At 43.6% G+C, this 21,551-nt stretch overlaps 1 protein-coding gene across 4 annotated transcripts in view; it reads left to right on the top strand.

Annotated features, from left to right (window-relative positions):
- Nucleotides 1–21,551, top strand: part of LOC109889960 (striatin-like) — an 83,657-nt gene that overhangs the window by 29,095 nt on the left and 33,011 nt on the right. For 2 of the 4 annotated variants that reach the window (XM_020481848.2, XM_031828771.1), the window contains exons 2-3: nt 13,386–13,489; nt 19,360–19,436. In XM_020481848.2, the coding sequence (XP_020337437.1) occupies nt 13,386–13,489; nt 19,360–19,436 (181 nt within the window). Of the gene's footprint in view, nt 1–13,385; nt 13,490–19,359; nt 19,449–21,551 lie in introns of all 4 variants that reach the window. The other 2 variants (XM_020481858.2, XM_020481829.2) reach the window with 1 other exon arrangement.

The following is a 21,551-nucleotide window of genomic DNA, read 5'->3' as shown; positions in this document are numbered from 1 at the left end:
CCGGTTAATGAAGGATTTTTAAGCCTTGAGGCAATTGAGACATGGACTGTGTATGTGTGCCATTCAGAGGGTGAATGGGCAAGACAAAAGATGTGCCTTTGAACGGGGCATGGTAGTTGCTGCCAGGCGCATCGGTTTGAGTGTGTCAAGAACTGCAACGCTGATGGGTTTTTCACTCAACAGTTTCCCCGTGTGTATCAAGAATGGTCTACCACCCAAAGGAAATCCAGCCATCTTGACACAACTGTGGGAAGCATTGGCATCAACATGGGTCAGCATCCCTGTGGAACGCTTTTGACATCTTGTAGACTCCATGCCCTGACTCATTGAGGCTGTTCTGAGGGCAAAAGGGGGTGCAACTCAATATTAGGAAGGTGTTCCTAATGTTTTGTACACTAAATAAACATTGTATAAGAACATTTCTATAAACTGGGGGATGATCAGAATTATTAGCTGTGCAATGTTTCTGAGCAGCCATGGTTACTGGCAAGAAGCTGTAACATCACAAGCCTCACTAACTGCATAATGGCTATAGGATATTGTTTTATTTCTCACAATAGTTGCTCAATACAATGTTGAAAGAGCTCACTTTTCCTGAAAGTAATGTGCCAATCATTACTGTCTTTTTCTACATAATTTGGAATTCTCTATGCCTAGATAGCCTTTGGGTGACTAGTACAGTTTGCCCCCCGAAAAATCATTCACTTAGCATTTTTCAGTCGAAGCACGTAATCGCCTGGAAATGCACTTTGACAACGGATCAGTGTGCTCAAAGGCACAGCAGATTCCCTCTAGTTAAATCACTGCTGGATAATCAGGGCCGAGCTTAGAATTTAAGAAAAAGTCTGAGCAAACGCACACATTTGCACTAGCACACACAAACATGTATGCATGCACGCACACGCTCAGGCTTGCTTTCTCTCACTCGCATAGTCAAAACACGTCAGTTGGCCAAGTCATTTTCCCATACACAAACAAATTTGAGAAGCCAAGTATAAGAAAAAGTGGGGGAAGATTATGACAAAATTAGACTTAGGATAAGTCCTACTGTGACATCACTCCAGAGGCCTCTGCTGGGGTCAGCATCCTACCTAACTGCGCTAACCGCTGTGGCCCATGCAGGCTTTCACTGAGCTGTTGGCCCTCGCTGTACAGCATCAAACCATGCTGGGGTGAACAAAACGTGAAAGCTCCCGTCTTGAGCGATGATGGTCCGGGAAGAATGATGGTCCGGGAAGAATGATGGTCCGGGAAGAATGATGGTCCGGGAAGAATGATGGTCCGGGAAGAATGATGCACTGTCGTTAAGAGGTGATGACAGTAACTCCTACTGACTTCAACTGGGTTCCTAACTACATAATAATTCATTAGAATTGATTGGATTTATATAGTGCTTCTCCAGAGCTGAAAGCACTTTACATAGTGAGGGTGGGGAAACTCCCATCATCCACCACACAGAAAATCAATGAGTTTAGTTGAAACGGTGACTTGAAATGAGAGCGGGTAATGCAGCTACATTAGCGGTTACGTGGAGTGGCTAAAGCTCCGTCTTGAGGAGTTGTTTAACAAGGGAAATTGACAGTGCCTGCTTGGAGAAAGGAAAAGCAGGGCATTGTTGCATTCTGGGCCGTGTCCATGGGGCTAAGGAGGGTGGGTGGTGGGTAGGGGTGGCATTCCCCGCTGTGGTTTGTTTGGATGCGAGTGAGCTGGCCGCATCGTACCGCTCCATTTGGAAACTGTGGGTGTCTCGCAAACAAAAACTGGCAGCAAGAGAGAGGAGCTTCAGGCAATGGAAGATGAGTGTAGTCTTAAGCGTAGAGGATACTGGAGAAGAGAAGCGTTAGAGCAGATATTGGGAAAAGGGAGCAAAGCATGTTGTTTCTACAAAAGCTGAATCGCAATGCCTATGGCAGGTACAGTACTTTTACCCACCGGTACACCTCAGTATGTCATGTTGACGCAACACCGTCACTTTTAGAATGTGTTATTGGCCCATATGCTCCAACCAATCCAGCCTCTCCTTACTATCTGGTCCTGTGTGGCTCAGTTGGTAGAGCTTGGCGCTTGCAATGCCAGGATTATGGGTTAGATTCCCGGGGCCACCAATATGTCTATTGTATGCACACATGACTTAGTTGCTTTGGATGAAAGCATCTGCTAAATGGCATTTTACTAGAATGTTTTCGCTGGCGCAGAATTGCATCGGCGCTTAAGTCCCTTTTTAGCCGCTATATTAAGATCATTCATTCTGTTTTTTTTCTTCCCACAGCTAAGCTAGTGTCGTATGTCACATCAGTCAGTGAACACCATTTTGACATGTCACTTTTGAAGTTAAATTGGATGAACAGACTGAGAATTTGAAGCTGTCTCTCATTAACGAGTCACGAGTGCACAGTCAGCGCACGTCCTTGACGAGTGGAGCCAGCCCGGGTTTTAGATATGTGGAATCCCCCCTCCCCTCCTCCTTTTCCCAGGTGGCTTGTGCTATCTGGGATGCCTAGAATTAGGCCAGAAGTCTTAAAGCAAGAGATGGAGAGACTGCAAAAGATCAAGAGAAAGAGATCGAGGGAGAGAGTTGGGGAAAGAGACAGAGAGGGCTGACTTGAGATACGCGGAGATGGGGAGAGACCGAGTGAGCCAGGCGGATAGAGAAAGATAGAAACGGAATGGCTAAAGAGTGAGACAGAGAGGGAAAGCGAGTGGGAGAGGGCGGGATCCAGAGACACACTGGGAGACCGAGAGAGCGCTATTGGGAAAGGGTGGTAGAGAGAAAGAGGAAGGCTCAGTCTGGCTTGACACTGACCAGGGCAGACATTTATCACCTAATTAACAAGAGTCTCGTCTGCATTCTCACCACCATGCCAGCAAAGACGGGGGTATGTGGGGACTCAGCCGCGCAGGCTAAATATACACTAGCCTCAGTGCTTTAGAGGCATGACCCTGGCACAAATATAGCCTGGTCCCAAATCAGTTTGTTCCAAGTTGGCCGGACAGCACAAACAAATATCTGGGATCAGGCTAGTGTGAACAGGGCTATGCTCAGGATATGATTCATGGCATGTTGCATCATAACATTGAGTTCAAGGTAAAATGAAGTCAGATTAAATAAAATAAAAGTGTGTTTGTCACATGCGCCGAATACAACAGGTAGACCTTACTGTGAAATGCTTACTTACAAGCCTATTTCTGGAACTGCATTGTTGGTTAAGAGAATATTTAAATAAACTAAAGTTTCAATTAAATTTTTTTTTTAAATGAAGTAACACAAGAAAATGACATAATGGGGCTCTGTACAAGGGGTACCGGTACCGAGTCAATGTGCGGGGGTACAGGTTATTTGAGGTCATTTGTAGCTGTAGGTAGGGATAAAGCGATTATGGATAGATCATAAACAGCGGGAAGCAGCAGTGTCAATGTAAATAGTCCGGGTGGCCGTTTTTGATGAATTGTTCAGCTGTCTTATGGCTTGGGGGTAGAAGCTGTGTCGTGGAAATTCTAATAAACCTCTAGGTGATTTGTTGAGAGTTCAATGAGTGGATTTGAGCCACAGCATTTTATAGCAAAGTACATCCTCCTGAATGTTCATGACAAACATATGTATGGAATGGGTCACAAGGTTAGGACTCAGACCGTATCTGCTGTAAAGACGGTAGAAACCAGGATCTGGCCCCCAAAACAAAGTTCCTCTCATAATTATCCATACTGGAGCCCTCTCCACCCGGGTACCTCAGTACAGAGGTGGTCTTAGGTTTATCACCCAAGGCAGTGCAAATCTTCTGTCAGCGTTAAGCCCCCAGTGACCCATTCTCAGAACACACACAGATTAGTGTTCTAAGAACCCCCTATTCTATTGCATGGAACAACCATATGATGCAATTACAGTATTATAACAATCTTGCAATTTTGCTCTCACAGCTGTTAAGGAGCGTTTTGGTCCTAGACTTGGTGCTTACAGTACCGCCGTGCAGTAGCAGAAAAAAGTCTATTGCTTGGGTGACTGGAGTCTTTGGCAATTTTTTGGGGGCCTTCCTCTGACACCGCCTAGTATATAGGTCCTGGCAGGAAGCTTGGCCCCAGTGATGTACTGGGCTAACTGCATTACCCTCTGTAGCGCCTTACCGAGCAGTTGCCATTCCAGGCTTAATGATGCTGTTGGAGTCGTGCTTGGCCACGCTGTCGTGGGTGAACAGGGAGTGGAGTTCTAAACACGCACCCCAGTGGGGCCCCCGTATTGAGGATCAGCGTGGCAGATGTGTTGTTGTCTACCCTTACCACCTGGGGGCAGCCCATCCCGAAGGCCAGGATCCAGTTGCAGATTGAGGTGTTTAGTCCCAAGGTCCTTTGCTTAGTGATGAGCTCTGTGGGCACTATGGTGTTGACTGCTGAGCTGTAGTCAACGAACAGCATTCTCAAATAGGTGTTCCATTTGTCCAGGTGGGAAAGGGCAATGTGGAGTGCCATTGAGATTGCGTCATCTGTGGATCTGTTTGGGCGGTATGCGAATTGGAGTGGGTCTAGGGTTTCCGGGATGATGATATTGATGTAATCCATGGCCAGCCTTTCAAAGCACTTCATGGCTACAGACATGAGTGCTACTGAGCGGTAGTCATTTATGCAGGTTACCTTGGCTTTCATGGGCACAGGGACAATGGTGGTCTGCTTGAAACATGTAGGTATTAGAATTGGTATTGGAGAGGTTAAAAATGTAAAGTGAAGACACTTGCCATTTGGTCCATGCATGCTCTGAGTACGAGTCCTGGTAATCCGTCTGCGGCCTTGTGAATGTTGACCTGTTTAAAGGTCTTCCTCACATTGGCTACGGAGAGCGTGATCACACAGTCGTCCGGAACATTTGGTGCTCTCATGCATGCTTCAGTGTTACTTGCATTTAGTTCGTCTTGTAGGCTAGTGTGACTGTGCAGCTCGCGGCTGGGTTTCCCTTAGTAGTACACAATAGTTTGCATGCCCTGCCACATCTGACAAGCATCAGAGCCAATATAGTAGGATTCAATCTTAGTCCTCTATTAACGGTTTGATGGTTCATCTGTGGGCATAGTGGAATGTCTTATAAACATCTGAATTAGTGTCCCGCTCATTGAAAGCGGCAGCATTCGCCTTTAACTCGGTGCGGATGTTGCCTGTAATCCATAGCTTCTGGTTGGGATCTATATGTATGGTCGCTGTTGGGACGACGTTGGCTATGCACTTATCGATGACGCCGTTGACTGAGGTAGTATACTCCTCAATGCCATTGGATGAATCCCGGAACATATTCCAGTCTGTGCTAGCAAAATAGTCCTGTAGTATAGCATCTGCGTCATCTGACCTCTTCTGTATTGAGTGAGTCACTGGTATTTAGGTCTTGATTACTAAATATCGGTTTGTTGTGTGCACACCCACACACAGGCTATATTTGCCCTGTTAACTGAAGGTGTACCCGGCCACCCGAGCCACGACCAACTAGAAGGCGGAGACGGCACTGGTGCATCAAAGCTGGGACCGAGAGACTGGGAAACGGCTTCTATCTCCAGGCCATCAGACTGTTAAACAGTCACCACTAGCCGACCTCCGCCCAGTACTCTGCCCTGAACATTAGTCATTGTTTCTTGCCGGCTACCGCCCGGTTACTCTACCCTGCACCTTAGAGACGGCTGCCCTATGTACATAGTCATTGAAGACTGGTCACTTGCATAATGTTTACACACTGTTTTACCCACATTGCATTTGGAAGTTTTCAGACCCCTGGATTTTTTCCACTGCCGTATTCTAAAATGTATTAAAAAATATATATCCTCATCAATCTACACACAATACCTGGTAATGACGAAGCAAAAATACGTTTTTAGACATTTTTGCTAATTTTTTACAAATAAACATACCTTTACATAAGTATTCAGACCCTTTGCTATTAGACTCGAAATTGAGCTCCGGTGCATCCTGTGTCTATTGATCATCCTTGATGTTTCTACAACTTGGAGTCCACCTGTGGTAAATTCAATTGATTGGACATGATTTGATTTGTCAGAGAAAAAAAACATGCAATGAGGTTGAAGGAATTGTTCGTAGAGCTCCGAGACAGGATTGTGTCGAGGCACAGAGCTGGGGACGGGTTTGAAGGTTCAGCATTGAAGGTTTCCAAGAACACAGTGGCCTCCATCATTCTTAAATGGAATACGTTTGGAACCACCAAGACTTCCTAGAGCTGGCTTCCCGGCCAAACTGAGAAATCGGGGGAGAAGGGCCTTGGTCAAGGAGGTTACCAATCACCCAATGGTCACTCTGACAGAGCTCCAGAGTTCCTCTGTGGAGATGGGAGAACCTTCCAGAAGGACAACCATCTCTGCAGCACTCCACCAATCAGGCCTTTATGGTAGAGTCGCCAGACGGAAGCAACTCCTCAATAAAAGGCACATGACCGCCTGCTTGGAGTTTGCCTAAAGGCACCTAAAGACTCTCAGACTGTGAGAAACAAGATTCTCTGGTCTGATGAAACTAAGATTGAACTCTTTGGCCTGAATGCCAAGCGTCAAGTCTGGAGGAAACCTGGCACCATCCCTACGGTGTAACATGGGGGTGGCAGCATCCATGGTGTGGGGATGTTTTTCAGGGACTAGGATACTTGTCAGGATCGAGGGAAAGACGAATGAAGCAAAGTGCAGAGATCCTTGATGAAAACCTGCACAGTGCTCAGGACCTCAGACTGGGGTGAAGGTTCACTTTCCAACAGGACAACAACCCTAAGCACACAGCAAAGATAATGCAGGAGTTGCTTTGGGCCAAGTCTCTGAATGTCCTCGAGTGGCCCAGCCAGAGCCCGGACTTGCACCCGATCTAATATTTCTGGAGAGACCTGAAAATAGTCAGTGTTCAGTGTTTTTATTTGTATTAAATTTGCAAATATTTCAACGGTTTAGATTGAAGGGGAAAAAACAATTTAATACATTTTTAGAATAAGGGTGTAACTTTTTTTTAAAGTTGAAACTTTCCGAATGCACTATATATATATATATATATATATATATATATATATATATATATATATATATATATATATATATATACCGTATTCTAGTCATGACTCATCCTGTATAACTGCTGCTGGTCACACCCTTTTCTATTCATGTCCTTACATACCATTACATGTACAGCATATACAGTACCAGTCACACACCTAGTCATTCCACGGTTTTTCTTTGCTTTTTACTATTTTCTACATTGTAGAATAATAGTGGACACAAACTATGAAATAACACATATGGAATCATATAGTAACCAAAAGAAGTGTTAAACAAATCAAAATACATTTTATATTTGAGATTCTTCAAAGTAGCCACCCTTAACTTCTTATGGCTGCAGGGGCAGTATTGAGTAGCTTGGATGAAAGGTGCCCATTTGTGCTTTTTGTGACTCCTCTCTTTGGCTGGAAAAATGGCTGTTTTTTTCTGTGAGTTGGTGGTGACCTAACATAATCGTTTGTGGTGCTTTCGCTGTAAAGCCAATTTAAAATCAGACACTGTGGTAGGATTAACAACAAGATTACCTTTTTAAAACGGTATAAGATACATGTATGTTTGAGGAATTTTTATTATGAGATTTCTGTTGTTTTGAATTTGGCGCCCTGCACTTTCACACAAACCTCAGATTTCTCACTTCCTGGTTGGATTTTTTTCTCAGGTTTTTGCCTGCCATATGAGTTCTGTTATACTCAGACATCATTCAAACAGTTTTAGAAACTTCAGTGTTTTCTATCCAATTCTACTAATTATATGCATATTCTAGCTTTTAGGCCTGAGTAGCAGGCAGTTTACTCTGGGCACCTTTTTATCCAAGCTACTCAATACTGCCCCCCAGTCCCAAAGAAGTTAAGACATGAATGTCAGTCAATCCGGAAATATTTCAAGAACTTTTAAAGTTTCTCCCAGTTCAGTCGCAAAAACCATCTAGCGCTATGATAAAACTGGCTCTCATGAGGACCACCACAAGACCCAGAGTTAACTCTGCTGCAGAGGATAGGTTCATCAGTGTTAACAGAAATTGCAGCCCAAATAAGTGCTTCACAGAGTTCAAGTGACAGACACATCTCAACATCAACTCTTCAGAGGAGACTACGTGAATCAGGCATTCATGGTTGAATTGCTGCAAAGAAACTACTACTAAAGGGTACCAATAAGAAGAAGATACTTGCTTGGGCCATGAAACACGAGCAATGGACATTAGACCAGTCTGTTGAGTCCAGATTTTTGGTTCCAACCTCCGTGTCTTTGAAACGCAGAGGTGGGGAACGAATGATCTCCGCATGTGTGGTTCCCACCATGAAGAATGGAGGAGGTGTGATGGTGTGCTTTGCTGGTGATACTCAGTGATTTGTTTGGAATTCAAGGCACACCTAACTAGCATGGCTACCACAGCATTCTGCAGAGATACGCCATCCCATCTGGGTTGTGTTTAGCTGGACTATGATTTATTTTTCATCAGGACAATGACTCAACACACCTGTGTAAGGGCTATTTGACCAAGAATGGGAGTGTTGGAGTGCTGCATCAGATTACCTGGCCTCCACAATCAGCTGACCTCAACCCAATTGGGATGAGTTGCACTGCAGAGTGTAGCAGCCAACAAGTGCTCAACATATGTGGGAACTCCTTCAAGGCTGTTGGAAAAGCATTCCAGGTGAAGCTGGTTGAGAGAATGCCAAAAGTGTGCAAAGCTGTCATCAAAGCAAAGGGTGGCTACTTTGAAAAATCTCAAATATATTTTGTTATATATATTATATGTTTAACACTTTTTTGGTTTCTACATGATTCTATGTGTTATTTGATATCAATTGATGTCTTCACTATTATTCTACAGTGTGTAAAATAAAGAAAAACCCTTGAATGAGTAGCTGTTCTAAAACTTTTGACCAGTAGTGTATGTTTTGGAAAATCTCTTATAAAATAGGTTAAAGTTATGTATAGTAACCCTAGGTAAAATAGTAAAAAAATGGCAACTTCGGAAAGTGTCAAACTGTCAAGAGGAGTAAAACAAGTGTCCAAACTTTTGACTGGTACTGTACATAAACAAAACTGACAATACCCAATCCCTAAAAATAAAGAAATATATCAGAACAAGCAATGTCAGATGGGAATATAAACAAACAAACATCTGCAAATCTGTGTTTTTGACCAATAAATGTCTGATTTGAATGTACAGCGTAAAATATTTGAGTTAGGCTAACTCATATTAGTTAAGCTAAAATCAGGCTAGTTCATTGATCTGAGCATATGTTTTAGTACACAAGTTCGCTAAATGTGTTCTATTAGCTGAATGTGATTCTTGGTACAGATTCGTAGCATGTTAACTCATGTTGAGTAAGTTTAAATCAAATCGGGCCATTGATAGGCTAATATTTAGACTTCACTAGTTAACGTTTGTAGCTAGTGTTCAGAGAATTTGCTCTAATAGTCCAGCCTGAGAATAAAGTTGCAAAACTCAAGACCATTCAACCCCACAAAGGCCTAATTTAAAGTTCAGTTTAAATGTTTTTGCTGTTACTCAAAATACATCAATTATGAGCTCTACAAAGTCTAAATGGCTTAGAAGGACGCATAGTCTTGACCTGGTTTGAGTTTTTGGACCAAAGGTTGCTGGTTTTGGCCGAAGTGCTTGGTATGTCATGGCATTCCGGTGTTCATGGGTTACGTGGGGGTTACACCCTGCGGTTCTCTACAAACCAACAGGAATGTGTGGAGAGACAAGTAGATGGCCATTTTGGAGATGAATAGCACAGATACCATGGTCAACCCTTGCCATCAGCGACTGGGTAACTGGAGTTCACTGTAGATGTTGGGGAGTGTAAAGGTCATTCTGATTTTGGTTTGGAGTGAGATTTTTACGAGACAAATCAAATCAAATTTATTTATATAGCCCTTCGTACATCAGCTGATATCTCAAAGTGCTGTACAGAAACCCAGCCTAAAACCCCAAACAGCAAGCAATGCAAGTGTAGAAGCACGGTGGCTAGGAAAAACTCCCTAGAAAGGCCAATACCTAGGAAGAAACCTAGAGAGGAACCAGGCTATGTGGGGTGGCCAGTCCTCTTCTGGCTGTGCCGGGTGGAGATTATAACAGAACATGGTCAAGATGTTCAATGTTCATAAATGACCAGCATGGTCGAATAATAATAAGGCAGAACAGTTGAAACAGTCAGGTGGAAGTTGAAACTGGAGCAGCAGCATGGCCAGGTAGACTGGGGACAGCAAGGAGTCATCATGTCAGGTAGTCCTGGGGCATGGTCCTAGGGCTCAGGTCAGTTGAAACTGGAACAGCAGCATGGCCAGGTGGACTGGGGACAGCAAGGAGTCATCATGTCAGGTAGTCCTGGGGCATGGTCCTAGGGCTCAGGTCCTCCGAGAGAGAGAAAGAAAGAGAGAAGGAGAGAATTAGAGAACGCACACTTAGATTCACACAGGACACCGAATAGGACAGGAGAAGTACTCCAGATATAACAAACTGACCCCAGCCCCCCGACACATAAACTACTGCAGCATAAATACTGGAGGCTGAGACAGGAGGGGTCAGGAGACACTGTGGCCCCATCCGAGGACACCCCCGGACAGGGCCAAACAGGAAGGATATAACCCCACCCACTTTGCCAAAGCACAGCCCCCACACCACTAGAGGGATATCTTCAACCACCAACTTACCATCCTGAGACAAGGCTGAGTATAGCCCACAAAGATCTCCGCCACGGCACAACCCAAGGGGGGGGGGGGGGGGGCGCCAACCCAGACAGGATGACCACAACAGTGAATCAACCCACTCAGGTGACGCACCCCCTCCAGGGACGGCATGAGAGAGCCCCAGCAAGCCAGTGACTCAGCCCCTGTAATAGGGTTAGAGGCAGAGAATCCCAGTGGAAAGAGGGGAACCGGCCAGGCAGAGACAGCTAGGGCGGTTCGTTGCTCCAGAGCCTTTCCGTTCACCTTCCCACTCCTGGGCTAGACTACACTCAATCATATGACCCACTGAAGAGATGAGTCTTCAGTAAAGACTTAAAGGTTGAGACCGAGTTTGCGTCTCTGACATGGGTAGGCAGACCGTTCCATAAAAATGGAGCTCTATAGGAGAAAGCCCTGCCTCCAGCTGTTTGCTTAGAAATTCGAGGGACAATTAGGAGGCCTGCGTCTTGTGACCGTAGCGTACGTATAGGTATGTACGGCAGGACCAAATCAGAGAGATGGGTAGGAGCAAGCCCATGTAATGCTTTGTAGGTTAGCAGTAAAACCTTGAAATCAGCCCTTGCTTTGACAGGAAGCCAGTGTAGAGAGGCTAGCACTGGAGTAATATGATCAAATTTTTTGGTTCTAGTCAGGATTCTAGCAGCCGTATTTAGCACTAACTGAAGTTTATTTAGTGCTTTATCCGGGTAGCCGGAAAATAGAGCATTGCAGTAGTCTAACCTAGAAGTGACAAAAGCATGGATTAATTTTTCTGCATCATTTTTGGACAGAAAGTTTCTGATTTTTGCAATGTTACGTAGATGGAAAAAAGCTGTCCTCGAAATGGTCTTGATATGTTCTTCAAAAGAGAGATCAGGGTCCAGAGTAACGCCGAGGTCCTTCACAGTTTTATTTGAGACGACTGTACAACCATTAAGATTAATTGTCAGATTCAACAGAAGATCTCTTTGTTTCTTGGGACCTAGAACAAGCATCTCTGTTTTGTCCGAGTTTAATAGTAGAAAGTTTGCAGCCATCCACTTCCTTATGTCTGAAACACATGCTTCTAGCGAGGGCAATTTTGGGGCTTCACCATGTTTCATTGAAATGTACAGCTGTGTGTCATCCGCATAGCAGTGAAAGTTTACATTATGTTTTCGAATAACATCCCCAAGAGGTAAAATATATAGTGAAAACAATAGTGGTCCTAAAACGGAACCTTGAGGAACACCGAAATTTACAGTTGATTTGTCAGAGGACAAACCATTCACAGAGACAAACTGATATCTTTCCGACAGATAAGATCTAAACCAGGCCAGAACATGTCCGTGTAGACCAATTTGGGTTTCCAATCTCTCCAAAAGAATGTGGTGATCGGGCTAATTGTGCCAGAGACCGGGTTTGATCAGTGTGTGTAGTATACTGTGTGTGTGTATTATACTGTGTGTGTGTGTATTATAGTGTGTGTGTGTGTGTGTTTGTAGTATACTGTGTGTGTAGTATACTGTGTGTGTGTGTGTGCAGTATACTGTGTGTTTTGTAGCCCATTATATACAGTCTCACTTCAACTGAAGTGTTAAATAGGCCTATTATTCTAATTAGACACATTTTCTACTAATTCAAAGTTATTACTAATTAATAACATTAAGTATATTTAAAGCAACTTTAATTTTGTTGTACAATATACAGAGAAGAAAATAGGCTGTTTTGGGGGGGGGGTGCGAGCGTGGGTGGAGGTATCTTATTTTGCTCAGTATCGCGATACGGCCCGATGCTAGTCCTAGAAGACAGTGTGTGTGTTATTGGGGAGAAAACGATTTCTTTTTGTGTTTATCCTTAATCGTATTAGTTGCAATTTAGAGTTCTGTCCCTGTGTGGCCTGGCACAATTAGCCCGTTCACCCCAGTGACGGATCAGTTCTGCCTATCCTAACCTTAACTATTACGAGGGGATAAACAAGACTGGTTCGGATCTGTCCTATTTAAATGCAACTTTCACAAACACCCATTCAGTGAGTCCATCAGTCAACCATATGTCACAGTCATCAGCTGACCGGCTACGATGCCTGGAAGCAGTTAAAATAATCCAGATCAAAACAAACAGGAAATGTATCACAGTTGAGTAGCCTATGACTTGTGTTCGTCCCAAATGGCACCCTATTCTGTATATAGTGCACTTAAGCCCTACGGGTCTTGGTCAAAAGTAGTACACTATAAGGAATAGGGTGCCATTTGTGTCAGACTGTTGAGATTGTGGATGTTGTCAGCTTTAAAGCCACAATCAGCACAACTAAATGAGCACCTAGCTAAATAATGTGCAGGTATGTCTCCTTCTTTTGCTCTTCTTTTGCTGGTCTTTGTTTCACCCTGCTCCTGTGGACTTTTGTTTGATGTGTGTCCACTTTGTTTGTACTGATGGCTTTACGTACCTTTTGTCTCTCCTGGTCTAATGTTCACCTTGAGTTAAACACCTACAGTCACTGCAACTACTAGTGCTGCTACTGCTACTGCACTACTACTGGTACTACTGTATTACAACTACTACTCTACTGCTACTGTACTACTCCTCTACTACTGTACTACTAACATTACCATTGCAATCACTACTACTTACACTGCCATAAAAAGATGCAAACACACATATTTTTCTTCGGGAAATTGACCTTTTCGCTCTTCTTTCCTCCAGGCCCAGATAGCCTTCCTGCAGGGCGAGAGAAAGGGCCAGGAGAACCTGAAGAAGGACCTGGTCAGGAGGATCAAGATGCTGGAGTACGCCCTCAAACAGGAGAGGTGAGGACCACATTACACTAAACTACACCACACCTTCATTCTTTACGCTAGGGATGGGCAACTCGCGGGGCGGGGCTTTGGTTCTAGGGGGTCTGAGTCAGTGTCTGCTGGTTGATTATTGTCTTTTGCCCACACTTGTACCCTTTTCACACTATCATGCTGAACCGTACTGTGCTGGCTTGAGTATTTCCCTTACACATTGTCCTGTGCAGTACTGTTCCAGAACTGCGGTGGATACGTAACCAGGCCAGCGCAGTACAGGTCAACTTGGCTCAATTCAGCTCAGTAGTGTGAAGGGAGTTTCCCAGGTCGAAATTAGATGAAAACCAGCAGACACTCAGAATGCCTCCAAAACTGGAGTCACCCATCCCTGCTACATGCTGTCACGAATATGTCAACATAGCTATACGTCACAAACTGCATGCCAAACAAAAGTGCGTTGTAGGTGCGTTGTAATTTTTTAAGCATGTAGCAGCGGTACGCTAGCTATGATCCAATATATTTTTATAGACCTAAAATCTCAAGGGGTGGCCTCCCGGGTGGCGCAGTGGTCTAGGGCACTGTGCCTCCAGAGACTCTGGGTTTGCGCCCAGGCTCTGTCGCAGCCGGCCGCGACCGGGAGGTCCGTGGGGCGACGCACAATTGGCCTAGCGTCATCCGGGTTAGGGAGGGTTTGGCCGGTAGGGATATCCTTGTCTTATCGCGCACCAGCGACTCCTGTGGCGTGCCGGGCACTGTGCCCGCTAACCAGGTCGCCAGGTGCAGTGTTTCCTCCGACACATTGGTGCGGCTGGCTTCCAGATTGGATGCGCGCTATGTTAAGAAGCAGCGCGGCATGATTGTGTTTCGGAGGATGCATGGCTTTCGACCTTTGTCTCTCCCGAGCCCGTACGGGAGTTGTAGCGATGAGACAAGATAGTAACTACTAACAATTGGATACCACGAAAAGGGGGTAAAATACAACAACAACAAAAAAATCTCAAGGGGGACTCATCTCTCACTCAATATTTTTCTCCACAATAAAAGGCTGCTATACTGTAAATTGATGTCTTACTGGAGGGAAATTACAACACGGTGGTTTCTCAGGACCAGAATAGAGACACTGCCCAGTAGCGCACACACACTGTGGAAATATTAGCATTGAGACATTACTATGTTATCCCATCACATACTGTGCCTTCAGAACATATTCAAACCCCTTGACTTTTTTAACATGTTGTTGTGTTAAAATTTATTAAATTGAGACTGGGAACAATGAATGGAGCCAAATACAGGGAAACCATTGAGAACCTGCTTCAGAGTGCAAATGAGCTTAGACTGGGGTGAAGATTTACTTTCCAACCCGACAATGACCCCAAACATACAGCCAAAGCAACGCTGGATGGCTTCAGAACCAAGAATGTGAAAGTCCTTGAGTGTTCCAGCCATTGCCCTGACTTGAATCCCATTTGAAAATCTTAGGAAAGACTTGAAGATTGCTGTTCACCACTGCTCCCCATCTAATCTAACAGATCTTTACAAAATCTGTAAGGAAGAATAGGAGAAAATCCTCAAATCCAGATCAGCTTTGCACATACAGACTCAAGACGACTCAAAGTTGCTGCCAAAGGTGTTTCTACAAATTATTGACTCTGGTGTGAATACTTATTTAAATGAGATATTTCTATATTTTATTTTCAATACATTTCTAAAAGCATCTTTTCATTTATCATTTTGGGCTATTGTGTTGTAGATGGGGGTGAGAAATTATATTTAATCCATTTTGAATTCAGGCTGTAACTAACTCAACAAATTATGTCAAAGGATATGAATACTTTATGAAGGCACTGTACCATACAAACAGGATAACCTGCTGCTCATGCACACTTAAACATGTACACACACACACACTTAAACACACACTCACGCCCTGTGGTGCCATATCGTGACCCCTTGTCCCCTACACAGGATTATGTCCCATGTTAAATACGCACACATACATTGTGGGAAAATGCAGCACCGAGGCGGCACCCTGTCCCCTATAACAACATTCCCACTGTCATGTGCTGCTCACACCTTATCATGGGTAATGCAGCATGGCGTCACACCCCTATTCCACCATATAATTGCATGTAGCACATTTAGAATAATTTAATAGGATCTTTCTCTGCTACACACTACGAGGCGACCTGTAGATTAGACTAGACTGACTACATGGGTGACTCTGACTGGTCATGTGGTTTGGATGGCTAAAACCTAGCCTGGAATCCAAAGTCTCATATGCTCTGTTTCATTTTGAATTCCAGGCTAGGAAGGAATCACTGGTGAAACAGAATATGCCAGTTTGGAGTCCAGGCTAGCTAGAGCCTCACTCTGAGTCTTAGACCTACAGAGTCTGGTAGGGTGGATGAAGGAATGAAGATAACCTGAATGACATGGTCTTTCTGAGAACCTCCGCCACTCGCCGCCATGTGATTATAGCCTCGGAACAAAATGTTCCCGGCAACTCCACGTCACTCAGCTACCCTTTTCTTGCTCACGTTCACGGTCTCATTCTCTCTTTCCCTCATTCTGTTTCTCTTTCTGTCCTTATCACTCTCTCTCTCTCTCTCCTTGTCCATCCTTTCCCCTCTGACCTTGCCCGTCTCCCGTCTGTTTCACTTTCTCTGCCCTCTTTTCCTCGCCTTTCTGTTCTCCATCTCTTCCCTTTTGCACACTTTCCTTTTCTCTCCCTCGCTCCCACTCTCTCTCCCTCTTTTTCTCTCGCTCGCTCCCACTCAATTGAGCATGAGTCATTCTGCATCGTTCTGCGTTCCGACTGGTATTATATGTTTCTGTTTTTGCCTTTCCATGTAGGAGAAACCTTGAGCATCCAACCTTCAGTCTATTTCAAATCAAACGGTCTGTCCGTTGATATTGGAACGCTAACATTTCATTGTGCATCTGTATCAGTTTGCACCTACTGTGCGTAGTGTTGGCATTTATTGATTTATGCCGAAATACTTCTTCAGTTGTGTCATTTCCTTCATCTGCATTCGACACTAAAATGAAAGAACTAGAGTTTAAAAAAGAATGACTAGTTTGAGAGAAGCATCCACAATATTACGTTCACCCGTGTAGAAATCAGTGCAGATGAAGGAGAGGAGATGAGTCGAGGAAACTACATTAGACTACTAAGATCCACTCCTGTTGCCTGGTCCAAGATCTGTTTGTGCTGTCTTGCCAACTCCTATGGTCACTGTCATGTCAAATCATGGGAGTTGGCAAGACTGCACAAACAGATCTGGGACTGGGCTATAACTCCTGGACTGTGGCAAAGTCAAGGACTGCGTCCCAAATGGCACCCTATTCCTTACATTGTGCATTACTTTTGACCAGAATCCTAAGGGCCCTGGTCAAAAGTAGTACACTAGGGATTAGGGTGCCATTTGGGATGCAGGCAAGGTCACCCCCATGGTTTGCAAGAAGGGTTTATTTTTAGTTGTCCCCCACAATGAAATCAGGGAGGGGACTGTGCATGTGTGTCCGTCCGTTAGTCACATGCGATATCTCAGACAGCACTAGCCTGATTTTGACGAAACGGGTAATGATCCATCACCCCGTTTGACCTATAGTCATGCAATTCACTACATTGGTCCCACCTCACAAGGAACAAATTTGCCTCAGGGACCCATAAGGTCTGCCATGACGGATGTTCAGCCATTTTGAATTTTGTGAAAAACACTTATCGCTGCTCTTCTGGCACCGAATGACCGATCTGTAGGAAACTTGATATGTGGCATCTATGGACAAAGGCATAGAATATATTTTTTGTTAGGTTGTTATGAGTGTACTGATAAGTCGATAACTGTGAGAGAAAAAAACTTGATCGGAGTTGTGCTTGTTGTTCACGCGCGTATCTGCCCTGTCATTGGCTAGAATGGTCCCACCTGATCTTGCCTCTTCCTGACTGCCTTTTAGTCTGAGTACCAGTCTCTTTAGCTAACATTCCACTTCATGCCACTCCTTGTCATTGCTAAAGAGACTGCCCTTTCGGCGATCTCTATGTTCAATATGTGCTGGATTTACGACGGAGTAGCTCATTGGTTGTTGTTCATTCCACATGTTTCCATGACAACACGTGGAGCCTCAAATAGTCGAAAACAAACATTTAGCTGTTAGCTGGGCAAGTTGTTGTATAAGACGTTTTGTGGTTGGAATTACAGTCTTTGACATGGGGTACAGGGAGTGGATTAGCTCGAGACTGGTACACCGGCTAACTGCCTTCCATTTTTTTCAATACATTTATTTTCGTTGTTAGAGCAGCCACTTAAGTATCTGGTTGATATAATGGATAATCTGTGGTCACACAAGATAACTTAAAAAAATCAATAAAAAAAATGAAATGCAACATCGCGAGACCTCCGGGAAGGCTTGCGAACCAGACTAGGTAGACCAGGTCGGGGTTTGGGAAGTCAATGAGAGAAGTGAAATGTTGTATTTTATTTTTTTATCTAAAGGCACAACCTAGATTTAAGCCAATGTCTTAACTATTTGAACATGTTATTATACTAACGTTGTGAAAGTGACATACCGACAAGTTTTTTTTATTTTGGTCAAAAACAACTTTATATGGAAGGAGTGCGTTTGATTTGACGGCGTGCACTTGCGCAGTTCGGCGCGAGATGACTGTTAGACCCGGTGACATGTTTCTGCGGCTGAGCTTAGCTATCCAACTTCGCCATGACATCGTCTACTAGTGTGATCGGGGATTTCTATACAGTATTTGACAACTTGTTGGGGAGTGCTCTTGTTTTGGATGACATCTGGTGCTCTCCGGTGTGAAGTTTCTCCTAGGTAAAGATCTAGGCTAATCTTCCCCTCCCCAATCCTTACCTTAACCATTAGTGGGGGAAGTGCAAATGTGACCCAAGATCAGCATCTTGATTTGAATGACCTCTCCTGGTAGTACTTTTACTGACCTTTTAGTTTTTGGGGCTGACAATTAGTGATGATGATAAGAATCACTGGAAATGAGCATAAGCTAGGGTGTGATGCACTTGACTGTTTTACATTCAATGTGTCAATTATTTAATTATAAATCCCTATGTAAACGATTTGAAAAACAAATGAGTTAAATTACGATGATGATATTGATGAGGACAATGATGATGGTGGTGAAGTGATCCATCATCCCCTCAGTGTCTTATCCTCTTATAGAATTACAAGCACTCCACTCACCTAATCCTCTCTCCTCATGGCCTTTTGTTTGTAGTGATTTAGATGTTTGAGTGACGTCAAGTCTAGCTAAGCAAGTTTAAGTTTACATTTAAGTGCATCTTCCTTCCCAAGAGGGCACCCATCCAGGGCCTGAATTCATGAAGCCTATCATAGTAGGAGTGCTGATATGGGACCAGTTTTGTGTTTTAGATTATAAAGAATGGACAGGGCAAGGACTTGATCCTAGATCAGCACTCGTACTCTGAGACGCTTTATGAGTAAAGACCAAGATATCACACACTCCTCTGGCCGACCTATAACATATGTAGTGTATAGTTTGTGTGCTATTTGGGCATGGAAGGAAAAAAACTCAAATGGTTTAATATCCACCATTAAGTTTAGATTTAATATCAACCCAGTGAATTAACAAATGCATTTCTTACCCCAGCCCTTGCGTAGCATCCCTCCCACCTGTTCTTAATATAATATATGCCATTTACAAGACACTTCTTCAAATGTATGTGTGAAGCCAGTTAATTTACATATACAGATACAATCAACAGTGAGATGGTTATCTTCTGTTAGATCGTTAATGAGCTGTTAAATCACTGTGGCTGCCTTGTCATTTTTATTTATCTCTTTCGCCTCTCTCTCTTTATCCCTCTATTTTTCTCTTTTCCTTTCACCCTCAGGTCAAAATACCACAAGCTCAAATATGGAACAGAGTTGAACCAAGGAGACATGAAACCTCCCAGCTACGATGATTCTGGTAAATCTAAATGTATGGATTATGTGAAGGAAATGCTATAACCACTCCACATCTAGCTAAGTGGATGGGTCACTGTTGTCTTGACAAGTACACATATTCATGAAATACAATAGATGGCTGTAATCGGCCCCCAGACACACCTGGCTGACTTGATGGGTCATGTAATCAGCTGGCGACGTGAAGTCTTTTTGTTTCGACATGTAGGTAGCTAGCTAAACAATGAACCGGAATAATCTCAACTCCTACTACTACCAATACAAACATTGTCATAGCTGTAGTATGAATCTGCAGGTAGCTAAAGAGCTAACCGACTAGGTTCAATGTTAGCTAGCTAACATTAGGCTATAACTAGCAATGCAAATGGATTTCTGATTCGAGTAATATTACTACACTAATCATGTACTACACTAATCATGTTAGCCAGCAAGCTAACGGTACTACACTAACTTGCAATGAAAATGACTTTCTGACAAAATTAGAAACATAATATCTGAAAATGTAGTTAGACTCTTACCTGTATACATGGATGAACTCTTCACGACAAACTGGAACCATTTAACTCTGTTTTGTTTGTAGCTACATTTTGTTTGGCCAGTGTTGTCGAGTCACTCTGGTTCACACTGACCGTGGCATGTGCAGAAAGTAGCCCATCACTTTTTCCAACTGATCTGTTGATAGCGCCTGTTAGATTCAGGGCATCAATGTTGTTGAGAAAAGTATCAAAACTTTTGTAGTTCTCAATGGCTAACGTTATATCTTTCAAAAATGGCGCAGTAGAAATGATTATCAACACATACTGAGCAGTTCATGTAATAGACAGAAGCATGCTACATGGCAGACCAATCCAAACTCATCTCCCGGCATGTCCAGCACATGCATAATCTCAGCCAATCATGGCTAGCGGGAAGGTTACTGTCATTTTCCGTGGCCAAACCAACTAGGCTCGTAATTTTAACAATTTTATGTTTAGGGCCCTATGAAATCAGTTTTTTATTTTTTCCCAAATTCATTTTTTTCCGTTTGAATGTTTCTGAATTCTGTGTTTTACGATTTACACTAATTTTATCATCAGAAATAATAATAATAATAATAATTTGAAATTAATAAAACGTTAACAATTTAATAAGATATAACAGTAAATTTGTAATGATGCAACACAACATTGCACTGTTTTTTTATCAAGGCAAGTGCTTCAATACAGAGTTCTAGTGTTTCATTATAAATGAATGAAAGTAATGCCAGAATCTAGGCAACAAGCAATAGGCAAAACCTAGAGTTATACTTATGTAAAAATAAAAAAATGTTGTGCTTCACATAATTGTTTCATTATAAATAGTAAAACAGTATATATTCATGCAATAATGCAGCAATAGGCAAAACCTATGGAACTACCTTATGAGCTCCTATGTCTGTCCATTGTATGGTTTCAATCTATCACGGACCTCTCCATTGAAGTACATGATTGTCAGCCTCTTTGTGTTGAGCTCGGTGAGTGCCTCGCGCTTGTTTGTGAGTACAGTGTTGCATTTGCTGAAACTCCTCTCACAGTCGACTGAGCTGACTGGGAAGTAATGTAGGGCACAGCCACTTCTGCAACTCTTGGGAATCTCTCACTCAGGCCCCTCCAGTAATCTGCAAGCTCCAAAGCAGGTGAGGGCTCACTGGACACACAGTGCTGATAGGCAATCCATTATTCACTGAGCTCTGTTGATGGGCTTGCCATGGGTTTCAGTTGTGTAGGCTTCAATCTTCTTTTCCATTGCTGGAGCCTACCTCGGATCGAACACCCTAGCCAGCCTGTAGACCTCTCTGGCTGGATGTGTGTCCCAGTGCTTTGAGAACTTTGTGAAGGCCAAGTGGATGCATCATGGAGTTGGTCAAGCACCTCCCTCCTCTCTCCAATCCCCATCTTTCTCAGTAGCTCGTCTGTTTTGGCACCATACCCACGTTTTTGCCGTTCCATTCACTCGGCAAGATCCTCCAATCCTCCAATTGTATGCAGACACTGCTGTGGGACGGTAGGTTCCTTCCAGGATTGACAGAGCTGTCATCAGTTTGGAGCAGCCCTCAGAGATGAAGGTTAGCTTAACAGTGAAGGCCTGCACAATCTAGATA

The sequence above is a fragment of the Oncorhynchus kisutch genome, linkage group LG1 (genome assembly GCF_002021735.2).
Source record: "Oncorhynchus kisutch isolate 150728-3 linkage group LG1, Okis_V2, whole genome shotgun sequence".
Classification (NCBI taxonomy): domain Eukaryota; kingdom Metazoa; phylum Chordata; class Actinopteri; order Salmoniformes; family Salmonidae; genus Oncorhynchus; species Oncorhynchus kisutch.
This window is presented reverse-complemented; position numbering and strand designations above follow the sequence as displayed.